General features: G+C 43.1%; 1 protein-coding gene across 7 annotated transcripts in view; it reads left to right on the forward strand.

Annotated features, from left to right (window-relative positions):
* The window catches only part of DIS3L2 (DIS3 like 3'-5' exoribonuclease 2), a 346,637-nt gene that overhangs the window by 246,518 nt on the left and 86,795 nt on the right, over positions 1-13,324 (forward strand). For all 7 annotated transcript variants that reach the window (XM_042995635.1, XM_042995640.1, XM_042995639.1 and 4 more), the window contains one exon: positions 3,660-3,767. In XM_042995635.1, coding sequence (XP_042851569.1) covers positions 3,660-3,767 — 108 coding nt within the window. The remainder of the gene's footprint in view (positions 1-3,659; positions 3,768-13,324) is intronic.

Here is a 13,324-nt window from a genome sequence, read left to right on the forward strand (position 1 = left end):
TTAGTCTATCTTAGCTTGGGCTGTCATAAAACATACTATAGACTAGGTGGCTTAAACAACAGACATTTATGTTTTCACAGTTCTGGGGAGTAGAAGTCCTAGATGAGGGTCCCAGCCAGTTCGGTTCATAGTGAGGACTCTTCCTGGCTTGTAGATGGCTGTGTCCTCACAGGGCCTTTTTTCTGTGTCTCTGCAGGGCAGGGAGAGGAGAGTTACCTCTCTCTATTGGATCAGAGCCCCACCCTGTGACTTCATTTAACCTTAATTACCTCCTCAAGACCCTACCTCCAGTGCGGGGACATTGAGGGCTAGGGCTTCCCCATAGGAATTTGCGGGGGTGGGGGGACAGTTCCATCCATAGCAGAATCCAAAACCTGAAATGATGGGAAATCTTTACAATCTCGTCCCAAGACAGTGTGGTCTTGAGACTTTCTCCATTTTGCACCTTATGTGTATGCAGGTAAAGATGTATTATCTTGTAAAACACCGGATACCTGAAAGACAATGTTAAATATGTAGATCATATTTTAACACTCATTAAATAAGTTAAAGAAAATGTAGTGTCATCTGAACAGATGGTATAAAAGCAGCGGCAAGAAAAAAAACATCAAAAATGATTGTCTTACAAAAAGCTGTTACCAAAAGTTTTCGGGTGGTCATTAGATTTTACACTTGTGTTTAAAAAAAATAACGCATCCTTCAGAATAATGCCAAGTAATGCCATACAATTATTAATTATTTGTTACTGGTGTGGGCCATGAGTTCTAGAATTTACATTTCCATACCAAAGGTTATTTACTGTATTGAAACAGGGTCCAGGTACAGTCACTTCACAGAGTAAGAAACCACGGGGAGTGTTGAAAAAGGGCTGCTACTGTGGCTGGTTTAGTTTGGGAGGGGAGTGGATGGTAATCAAGAAAGGTGTGGAAGAAGGAATAGATTAAAGGGAGGAGAGAGTGAGATCCAGGTAGAGATACTGTGGGCATCTTTGGAACTTTAGAGAAAACAAGTAGCATTCTGGGACAGCTGTGAAGTCATCATTTTAAAGTAAGTTGGAGAGAATTTTTTTTTTTTTTTTAATTAAAGAAGGTATACCACTGGATCAGTTTATTATGGACTAGAAAGATCAATAAAGGGAAGAAATCATTTGGGCTTAAAGAACTGCAAAATGAGTGATCAGTTGATCCGAGCATTCTCCTAGGAAACCTGTGATCCTTTGTTGGAGTATCCCTGCTGATGTTCCGACGTGTGGTCTGGTCAGCTGCGATACTGCTTTCAATCACGAAAGCATCGATTCTGCAATTTTATTTTGGTGAAACCCCGTCATGAGTTTACACTCAGCCCTTGGGTTCTTTTATTGTTCCCAGATTTATTGGCAAATCATTGATAAACACAACTGTGTATTCTGAAAGTGTGAAACGATTGCCAAGATGAAGTTAAGGAATACACGCACTGCCTCTCACGGTTAGGTCTTGTGTGCGAGTGGTGAGAATGCTTCAGGTGTACTGTCAGCAAATTTCAAGTGTACCGCATCCTGCCATTAACCGTAGTCACCATGCTGTACCTTCAGATCCTCAGAACTTACTCATCGCGTAACCGAAAGTACGTGCCATTTGATCTATATCTCCCCATTTTTCGCCCCCCAGCCCCCCAGCCACTGCCATGTAAGTGATACCATACGGTATTTGAGATCCTGTCTGGCTTATTTCACTGAGTATAGTGCCCTGCCAGGCTCATTCATGCTGTCACAACCGGCAGGAATTCCTTCTTTTTTTATGGATAATAATATGCCATAGTTTATGTGCATGTACACATTGTCTTTATCCCTTCATCTGTCAACAGACACTTGGGTTGTTGCCTTGTCTTACGGTTGTGAATAATGCTGCCGTGAGCATGAGAACACAGATATCTCTTCGAAGGACTGATTCCATTTCCTTGGGGTATATACCAAGAAGTGGGGTTACTGGATCAAATGGTAACTCTGTTTTTAATGTTTCGAGGGACCTCTATACTGTCTTCCGTTATGGCTCTACCAATTTAGATCCCCCCTCAATAATGTATGAGTGTTCTCTTCTCTCCACATTCTCACCACCCTTTGTTATTTCTTGTCTTTTTGGTAATAGTCATCCTAACAGATGTGAGATAATTTACCAGTCCCACTTACAACAGCATGAAAAACAATAAAATACTTAGGAATACATTTAACCAGGAGGTAAAAGTTGTGTACACTGAAAACGGTAAGACGTCAATGAAAGAAATTGATAAAGGCACAAATAAGTGTAAAGACAGGCATCCTGTGTTCTTGGATTGGAAGAATTAATATTGTTAAAATGCTCATACTCCCCAAAGTTATCTACAGATTCAGTGTAATCTCTATCAAAATTCCAATAGCATTTTTCACAAAAATAGAAAATCTATCCTAAAATTAATATAGGACCACAAAGGACTATGAGTAGCTAAAGATATCTCGAGGCAGAAAACAAAACCGCAGGCATCACACTTCTCATTTCAAACTACGTTACGAAGCTACAATAATCAAAACAGTAGGGTACTAGTATAAAAACAGACACATGGATCAATAGAACGGAATAGACAGCTTGGAAATAAACCCATGTACATGTGGCCAACTAGTCTTTGACAAAGGTGCCAAGAACATACAAGGGGGAAAAGACCGTCTCTTCAATACATGGTGCTGAGAAAACTGACAGCCACATGCAAAGAATGACACTGGACACCCATCTTACACTGCACACAAAAACTCACTTGAATTAGGAGCGCCTGGTGGCTCTCAGTTAAGCATCCAACTCCCGGTTTCAACTCGGGTCATGATCTCACGGTTCGTGAATTTGAGCCCCACATCAGACTCTGCGCCGACAGCGTGAAGTCTGCTTGGGATTCCCTGTCTCGCCCTCTCCCTGCCCCTCCCCTGCTCGTGTGTGCATGCTCATATTCATTCATTCTCTGTCTCTCCCTCTCTCCCTCTCTCAAAAATAAATAAATAAACTTAAAGGAAAAACAACTTGAATTAAAGACTTAAGTGTAAGACCTTGGGTTCTTAAGTATAGAGTTCAACTGGAAGATTATATCCCAAAAGTCCAACTCATTCTTGACTCTAGAGTTTCAGTTTTAGCATATAGTAAAATGTAATTATTTTTCATTGCTGTAATATCATTTTTCCCCGTTACCAATTCTTCTCACCTTTCCAGTTTCACATTCCCATTTCTCTGGAGGCTCTTCGCAAATGTGCCAGGTGGCATGGTCCTTCTGTGGCCTTCAGGGGACAGTGCTGCCTCCATCTTCAGTTTGCTCTGGAAGCTCAAGCTCTTCATCAAAACTCTGTCCTCTAGGGGCACCTGGGTGGCTCAGTCAGGTTGAGCGACCGACTTCAGTTCAGGTCATGATCTCACGGTCGGTGGGTTCGAGCCCCGCGTTGGGCTCTGTGCTGACAGCTCAGAGCCTGGAACCTGCTTCCCATTCTGTGTCTCCCTCTCTCTCTGCCCTTCCCTCCCTCTCTCTCTTTCTCTCTCTCTCTCTCAAATATAAATAAACATTAAAAGTTAAAAAACAACAAGAACTCTGTCCTCTGGGTGGCTCGCAAGTCTGGTCAACTCCTGCAGATGAGAGAGCAATGTGCTCATGGGCCTATTCTTTGCTTGCAGGTTGTCCCCATGCTTCCCAGGCTGCTGTGTGAGGAGCTGTGCAGCCTCCATCCCATGACAGACAAGCTGACCTTCTCTGTGATCTGGACACTCACCCCAGAGGGCAAGGTAACAGCTTACACGCGTGAGCAGTTCATTCAGTGAGTCCCTGTTAATCGCCCACTTTGTGCCTGGTGCCAAGCTGGAGTCCCACGGTGGTAGAAGGGCACTGTGCGGGCAGTCGCCATAGAGAACAGAGGAGAGCCCCCTGCCTCTGAAGAGCTGTCAGTCCATTTAGAAGGCCAGACTGACCGTGAGCAATTAGAAATAGGTGTCTTTCTTATCTTTTATCAAACGGAAGAAGGAATTGTGTAAACAAAGTCACTGGGGAGGCTTAGTGCAGGAGCTGAGATGTAAAGGTGAATGTGGACCGGCAGTGGCAGAAGGGGCAGAAGGGGCAGAAGGAGCTACAGTTAGGAGAACGGGCCCTGTTTGAAGGAGGACACTGGGGGGAAAGGGTTGTGAGTTTGGGAAGGTGGCACGGAGTCAACCTGTGGGGACCCTCAAATGACAGTCGCAAATGAATCCTGGGTTGTTAGGGTTCCTCTGAAGGGTCATGAGAAAGGTGACATTTTGGAAAGATTAGTGCCACATCTTTGTGCAGGTGACCTGGTAGTTGGAAGATGAATTAAATTGGCACAGAGCAATGCCATAATCAGGGCCCAATGATGAGACTATGGACCAAGCACAGAAAGGAGAAGAATGTCAGCAGGCACTCCCTAAAGGTGGGGGATAAATAAGACAGCTAAATGGAAGATAACTCTAGGAAAAACTAGTCTTCTCCCCACAAACAGAAGCAACCCTAAACATCCAAAAATAAGGTAATGATTAAGTAACATACAGCACCGATTCAGTGGGATGTTATGCAGTTACTAGAGCTGTTACAGAGACCGTGTAAGAGCATAGGAAATGTTTATGCTGTAATATTCAATGGAAGTAAAAAGAAGATATTTAATTACAAAGAGGCTCCAAATAAAGATGGAGAATCAAATACCCACATTGACTTTCATTCCCTCCCAAAACCTCACTAAAACAACAACGAAGAGATTTTTTTTAAAGACATAAACCCACAAGGACAAAGAGAATGGGAGAGCAGACAACAGCAACAAAATTTTGGAACTGGGAAGCAGATGGATGAGTGGTCACTGACTTAGCAGTCCTGAGAAAGCTGAATCCTGAGCCAACAATCGAGAAGGCCAAGAAACAACTCAATTTTGCATAGCCGAACCCTAAAGAAATTCAGAAATTGATGGCACCAGGTAACTGCACAAAGTGGAAGAGAGGTGGGTGAAGAGGAAACTAACCGTATTGGTTGAAAGTTCATTTAGAAAGATTGCCCCTCCCGTAACTTGGAAGAAGAACAGAAGTTCATTCTCTGGACAGGATGAAGTTAAGGATGTCTGAACTGGGGGGACGCCAAACACACTTAATGGTAATGGTCGCTTGGGAGAGGTTGATTGAGTGCTAGCCTCCTAAATGTTAAACATCCCAGCTTTCTTGTCCAGCTAAACGCAGAATTCTGGTCACCAAGGCTTATACTCTTGAGTCCGGAGATGAGAAACTTTTCTTGAAGAATCAGAGTGTGAAGAGTTAAGGATCATCGCCTCAGGCACTCCCCAACCAACAGCCCAGCTCCTCTCCCTGTAGGGAATCTTAGAGGCAGCAAGTTCCTTCAACGCGAGCAGAGCTCTTTAGGATTTCACTAAAAATCAGCATTTCAGGATTTCACTTCCACATATGAAGAGACATCCAAGGGGCACCTGGCTGGCTGAGTCAGTGGAGCGTGCGACTCTATATCTTGGGGTCATGTGTTCAAGCTTCACTCTGGGCATACAGCTTACTTAAAAGAGAGAGAGAGAGACAACTAAAACTAAAGCCACTACCATGAAATAGAAAAACCAAAGCAAACAAACAGAAAAAAGCAACTAGGACAAAACAGACTGTACAGGGAAAAGAAATGATCATTTATATCTCTAGAGAATTTTTTAAAGAAATTATAAGATCTAGATACTTTAAAACAAGAAACAGGAGCAGGGAGGAAGAGCTCATGGAAATTTAAAACATGATAGAAGAAATAAAGGCGACTCAAAATTCTGGTTGGCAGATAGAGTTGAGGAGTTGTCCCAGAAAGAGATAGAACAAATAAGAAAATTAGAGGACTAGTCCAGGATATCCAGTATTTTTTCAATGAATATTCCAGAAATTGAGAACAATCAAAAAAGGGAGAAGAAATGATCAAGAAAATAACTCAACAAAATGCCCCTTTCCTGCAGGATTTGACTTTCCAGATTGAAAGAACCCAGTGCCCAGCACCATGGTGGATACACATCATCTCCAGACCATATCATCATAAAATCTCAGAACACCAGGGACAAAGGAAAGATCCTCTTGGCTTCTAAGAAGGAAAAAAAAAGTCACATACAGTCGTTCAGAACTCAGAATAACTTAAGACTATTCTGTTATAACCCTAGAAGCTAGATGGCAATGAAACAACACTTTCTAATCCTGAAAGACTATGATTTTAATGCTAAAATTCTGTACCCAGCTAAGCTATCAATAAAATGTGTGAATCGGAAAGGACATTTTCAGGGCACTTGGATGGCTTAGTCAGTTGAGAGTCCAACCTTGACCTAGGTCATGATCTCACCTTTCATGAGTTCGAGCCCCACATCGAACTCTCTGCTGCCAGCGTAGAGCCCGCTTCATTCAGATCCTCTCCCTCCCTCTCACTGCCCCTCCCCCGCTCAGGCTCAAGTGCGCATTTTCTCTCTCTGTCTCTCTCTCTTTCAAAAATAAGTAAGCATTAAAAATTTTAAAAAAGGAAAGGAAAGGACATTTTCAGATATGCAAGGCCTCAAAAAAATGTACCTTTCATATATCCTTTCTCAGGAAGCTACCAGAAGATGTGCTTCACCAGAATGAAAGAGTAAATCAGGAAGGAGGAAGACGTAGGATTCAGGGAGCAAATAAACCAACCCAGGAAAGCAGTGAAAGAATCACCTAAATCAGAGGTTGGGGAACTTTTTCTGTCAAGGACAGGATAGTACTTTTTTTTTTCTTTTCAGTTTTTAGGCCACTTGGTCTCTGTCCCAACCACTCAACTCTACCTTTGTGCCATTGTAGCACAAAAGTAGACAATATGTAAGTGAAAGAGCGTGGCTATATTCCAGTAAAACTCTACTTAAAAACAGATGACAGGCTGGATTTGACCTACAGGTCATAATTTTCTGTAGGTGATGGTGAAGAAGGTCCCTAGGGCAGCAACTCTACAAGGGTATAGAAGACAGCCAGACAGACTGTAGCAGGCCAGAAGGCTCTAAGAGAGGTGTCTTCAAGAAAATGAAATAGTTAAAACATCTATATATCTGAATTTTTTGAGAGATGATTTAGACCAGCACTTATAGAATTTTTAGGTCTGAGGACTTGTTACACTAAAAAACTCTTCGATGACCTCAAAATGTGTACGTTCATGTGGATTACCCATTAAAAATTAGAACTGCTAGAAATTTTAAATATTTCAATTAAAGTAATAATAATAAGCCATAAATAACATTTCATGAAAACTATGTTTTCTAAAAATTAGGAGAGTTTTATATTTTCCTAAATGTTTTTCACAACTGTATTAAGGAAGACATTAAACCAGCTTCTCATATATGCTTCTATATTCAATCTGTTAGGGTAAGTTATTTTGGTTGAATTATGTAAGTGAAGAAAATCCAGCTTCAAACAGATATGTAGTTGGAAAATAAAGGTGTGTTTATTTATTTATGTATATTATTTTTGAGAGAGAGAACACACCCAGGAAAGGGGCAGAGCGAGAGGGAGAGAGAATCCTAAGCGGGTTCCACACCCAGCTCAGAGGCTCGATCTTACAAACCTCGAGATCATGACCTGAACTGAAGTCAAGAGTTGGACGCTTAACTGACTGAGCCACTCAGGTGCCCCAAAAGGGGTATTTTAATAGTTTTTTCAGGTAATTATGGAAATTCGACTCTGCATTACACCAGAATTTGACAGTTTCTTAAAAATTAGTTCCATTCTAGAATCTGAAACTGTATCTGCTAGGGACTAAATTCTGTACCACTAAAACCCATATGTTGACGCTCCAGTGCCCTAGTGTGTGTCTGGAGGTAGAGCCTGTAGGGAGATAATTTAGGTTACATGAGGTCATAAGGGTGGAGGCCTGATCTGATAGAATTAACGTGTTTGTGAGAAGAGACCAGAGAGCTCGCTTTCTCCCTGCCATGTGAGGACACAGTGAGAAGGTGGTCATCCTCAAGCCAGGAAGAGAGCCTCTCTCACCATGAACCAAATAGGCTGGCACCTTGATCTTGTCCTTCCCAAACTCTAGAACTGTGAGAAAGCAATTATCAACAACGCCCAGACTGGGGTATGTTGTTATGGCAGCCCTAGTTGACTGATACAATAGATACAATAATATCACTTCAACTTTTTTTACTAGATTACATTAAAATCTGTCTTATATTTTATTTTTTTTAATGTTTTATTTTATTTTTGAGAGGGCGGGGAGGGGCAGAGAGACAGAGACAGAGGATCCAAAGCAGGCTCCACCGTGATAGCAGAGAGCTCGACGCGGGACTCAAACCCACAAACCAGGAGCTCATGATCTGAGCCAAAGTTGGACACTTAACCGACTTAGCCACTGAGGCGCCCCAGTCTTATACTCTAAATGGACCTTTTACCTAGGCAGTGATTTTTTTTTTTTTATCATGCATTTAGAAAGTTTAGATCATTTAGAAAATATTGGCTCCTTATGCTGATCTTCTACATGTGAACATATTTCCTTTTATGATATCAAAAAATCACATTGGTTAATATCACTGCCGATATTAGACAAGTCTTTAAGTATTAGGAAACATGTACCATGTGTCGGATGCAAGGTTTCCAAAATTCTCAGTTTTGTGAAAGCTCAAATTTTATCATAGGCAATAAATAATATCCGTTGTTTTTCTTGAAGCCCCAAATAACCATAGTTTGAGTATTATTTGTTCCTTCAAGCAAAAATGGCGTTTCGTAAAAAAAGCCATCAGTTTAGCTTACAGCTCAGTTACATAACTGCTTTTCCTCCAGGCAGCCGTCATACTTCATTCAGCATGCAGCTTTCTGTGAAGAAAACAAGGACTCAAGGATTGAGCCATAATAAGACTAATAACTGTTACTGCGTCATCAAGAACATTCTTACCCACGTCATCAAAAACATTCAGACATTCTTAAGCCAGCTAGACTTTCTGTTCCTGGGACTGAGGTGGTCAAGAGTATCCTGGCACTTGATACATTTGTTGCCGTTGCCTTATTCATGCCAAGGCAGCGGCAGCGGCAGCGGCAGCAGAAATTTCCCCCGCCAGCGCTTTTGTTCCCAGTGTAAATGTCAACACAAGGAAAAGGGCAAATAAAGCCTTAGGATTTATTATTATGAAAATAGCACTGACCTCCTGGGTCCCTGCAAGGGTCTCAGGCACCCCCAGGAGTCCACAGACCATACTTTAAGAACCACTGTTTTAGACAGTTGGTGGGAAGTTTGGGGTAGATCAATATACACGGTATACAGAAAAACCAAGCAAATTAAAACAAAGCAGCTATTAATTCTGGTGAAAATAAAAATTCGTGTAGGAAAGAAAAGGAACGCTTAGCATGCACATAACCATAATAGTTCGTTCTGACAGCGATGATGTGACCATGGGGAGGGCAAGGGCCTGGAGCGGTTCTGTGGGTTTGGTTGGGGGAAAAGGAGCACATGTGGGAAAAAAACTAAATTCTCTTCTTCTGTAGTAAAAAGTTTTGAATAACACCTAAAACTGAAAAACCAAGAAGCAGCGATCAGGCAGGCTACTTAGAAATATAGAAGTAAGTACCCAAATAACCTGCTAAAATTGGGGAAAGTGGTTACCCCTGGGGAAGGCAGAGGAAGGAAGGAGACAGAGGGCTGCTGGTTTTCACAAGCCTTTGACACTCTTTGTCTGCTTGAACTATGGGTACTTTAACTTTTCAATGTTTATTTTGAAAAATTTCAAATAGACATGAAAGTAAAGAGAGTAGCATAATAAGCCCACCCTCCCTATCTCCCAGATTCGACTACTGACAACCTTTTTTTTTCCTGAAGTAATGTAAAACAAACCAGAGACATCATGTCATTTCACCATATTTTGATACATAACTAAAAATTTTAGACATTTTCGTATATAACAACAATGCTGTTAGCACACCTTACGATTAATACTAATGCCTCGGTGTCCTCCACAACCCAGTCCATAATTACATTTCCCAGATCGTCTCCAACTAATTTGTCAGAACCGGAAGCAAAACAAGTTACACACATTATGTTTGGTTTTTACAACTCCTAAATGTCTGATAATCAGTTCCTTTTTAAGAGTCAAGAAACAGGGCAACTGGGTGGCTCGGTTGGTGGGACGTCTGACTTCAGCTCAGGTCATGATCTCACGGTTCGTGAGTTCAAGCCCCGCATCAGGCTCTGTGCTCACAGCTCAGAGTCTGGAGCATGCTTCAGAATCTGTGTGTGTATGCACGTGTGTGTGTCTGTGCCCCTCTCTCCCTCACACTCTGTTTCTCTCTCTCTCAAAAATAAATAAATAGTAAAAGAGTCAAGAAACAAATATTATCTGAAATACAAAGAAGGAATTGTGAAGACAGTATGCCAGCAATCATATTTTGGTGGGGGTGGGAACATACAGGGGGAAAAAAATGAATGGAAAAAAACCAGAAGGAAATAAAATAGGATGCCAACAGTGGTTGTATTTGGGTACTAAGGATATGAGTAATTTTTTCTACTTTTTTGTATTTTCTAATGTTTTTTTGAAAACATGTATTAGTTTTATATTTTTATAAATGCTTATTTTTGCAGAAGTTTAAATAGAAAATAAAAGCCCATAGAAGAAAACTAACCTGAGTCAACAGAAAAGAACTTTGAATCTGAATTATGCCTGCCAGCATCAAACCCAAGAAATAAAAAGCTGCCTGATCTAATGAGCTACTAAAATATGAGAGTCATAAAAGAAGCACTCGAAAGAGGCAACCTCTGAAAAGCGCATTGGTCTTTAAGGTTTCTGTTGGAGGCGTTGTCTAGCGAGCAAGCCTTCTGGCACGTGAAGGCTGGAGAGCAGGTGTGAAGTAGGCACGGGGTCCAGGGGGGCATGCTGGGCCTCCTTCAAACCAAGCCAAATAGGAAGTGCAAAGATTTGGAGTAGGGACAGTCATGGCACAAGAGCCACTAGATATACCCTACGCAGACCAGGAGACCACATGGTGGGTGGGCCTGGTTGGCTGGTTGTCCCGGGATGTCGTTTCGCATGAGTGTCTCTTACTCACAGTCAAGATGCATGAAATGAGAGGTCAGATTCCAGACTCCTGTCCAAGGAATGGGGCTCATTCAAGACCCTGGCGAGGAAGGCCTGAATTAATCGGTGATGGGGGGGGGGGGGGGCGGGTGCATGGAGCAGGCAGGTGGGAGGGTCAGGGAACCAGAGGAGGCCATTGAGGAGGGAGGTAGCCCCGCATCAAGAACCCGAGGGAACGAGGAGGAGAGCGGCCGAAGCCTGCGGCTAGGTTTGTGTGGAGTGGCGGTTTCTCGAGGGCGATGGCTTCGACTTAGAAGGAGCCAGAGCAGGGCCACCAGCATCGTGCCACAACCACTGCAGCATGACTGCCAGTCTCACCTGGAGCCGAAGTGGAGAAAGTTTCGCATTTTTCCTTCGTCTACCACAATGTTGTGCTTTCTGGAGCAGGCGTGATCGGCTATAGAAACGCTATTCGCACTTGCTTGAAACACTCACTAGAGTTTTTTAATGGCCACTAGAAAATCGTGGTCGTATATGCTTCCACCGAGCCAATGCCCAGATTTTTAGATCGGTAGAGGCTGAAGGGTCCATTTTTGGCCTACTTCTCACGTATTGGTGGTGACAGCATTGTTCTCTGATTTAGACATTTGTGATTTTATGCTGTCATAAGGGAAAACAAACCCAGCTACATCTTTGTGCTTTGTGAGATCCAATTCTGGTACCATGAAATCCACTTTGACCGTGTGAGATCAGTGACCTCGCTATCTCCTGAACACCTACCTCCAGCCCTTCCCTCTTGCTTGGCATTAAGGCCCCGCAAAGCTGAGACCGTGTCCTGTGTGCCGCACTCATCGAGACATCCTAATCTGAAGTCACCTTTGTAAAAACACCAACGTTACACTCTAAAGAGGTCACAAGCAGTGAATCGGACTTGATTACTGAGTCCTTAGACCTTAGAATCTTGGGGTCAAAGGTCAAAGTAATAAAGGAAGGGTCTCACAATTGCATCTCCCACAGCATCCCTGCCATGTGCTGTCTGGCTCAGTTAGAAGGTGACAGTGTGCTCCTGAAGTTGCTTATTTCAGCTTCAATCAGTGGCAACCTCATTTCAGCCATTTATGCAGGCCAAAACCCATAAGGTCATTATTGACTTTGGTCTTTCTCTCACCCTTCACATCCAGTCTACCAATAAATCACCTCAGCTTAGCCTTCTAACCACCTCCAGAATCTGCCCCTTTCCTTACCACTGCGAGCGCTGTCACCACCTGGGGCCAAGCAACCATCCCCCACCTGGACGGCTGTGGCCTCCTAACTCTTCTCCTAGCTTCTGCTGCCCCACTTCATCTTCTCTTTATACAGCAGTCAGAGTGATCCTTCTAAGTCAGAAATTAAGTCTTGTCTCTCCTTTTTACAAACTCTCCAGTCTCTCATTCTGAATAAAATCTAGAAGTCTTTACAATGGAATTTTTTTCCCCTGTTATTTTCTCCCTGGCTTCTCTGCTAGAAATGCATGGACTACAAAGTCATCTCGGGACTAGAGTCTCTTCTCATTTCCTGGGCCGTCTTTGTTCACGTGAGCATCTTAGCTCACTTTGCTTTTATCATCAAACTGACCTCTCCACTAGGTAGCACCTCCCCACCCCAGCTGCCGTGACCTAACTTCACTTGAGGTCAGACTTCCCTAACTGCCATCCTAGAATATCCATCAGGTCTCTGCCCATTCCCGGTAGTTCTAGGAAAATCTGTCCAGGCCCTGCTTCATGCACCCATTTATGAACGTTGGACGTTGTGGGAGAACCATGCTGTCTACCAGTTCAGGCTGCTACTTAGGAATCCTTTCATTTACTACTAATACAGCTGTTTCAAACCTTTACCCGTGGCCCCAGCTTTCCACTCCTCTTCCCTTCAAGATCCACCATTCCCCCAGGTGACTTTCCATTCTCCCTGGAAACCTGCTGAAATCCACCCCCCGCTTCAGAGAGTCACAATCCCTCTCTGCCTTCCCTCACCCATTCCCCTCTCTTCATGCAGTAAAACACGTGCCCATTCCAACCTGGGTTTCAGCCCAGTGTCGTCTAGGTCTTCTAATGGCATCGGCACCCCCCGAGCCACTCGCACTCTCAGTCTTTAGCTTGCTTTACATCTGTCACATCAGTTCTGAGTGCTAACAGCTCCCTCATTGCAAAGCATCTCTAATCAGCCCTCTCTTCTGTTCCCATAGTCACCACCCCCACTCAAGTCCTTGCCATCCTCCCCTGGCATGTTGGGAGAAGACTGTTCATGGCTCTCCGTTCTATTTCCCCAGTGCTATTA

This window comes from Panthera tigris, chromosome C1, assembly GCF_018350195.1.
Source record: "Panthera tigris isolate Pti1 chromosome C1, P.tigris_Pti1_mat1.1, whole genome shotgun sequence".
NCBI classification, from domain to species: domain Eukaryota; kingdom Metazoa; phylum Chordata; class Mammalia; order Carnivora; family Felidae; genus Panthera; species Panthera tigris.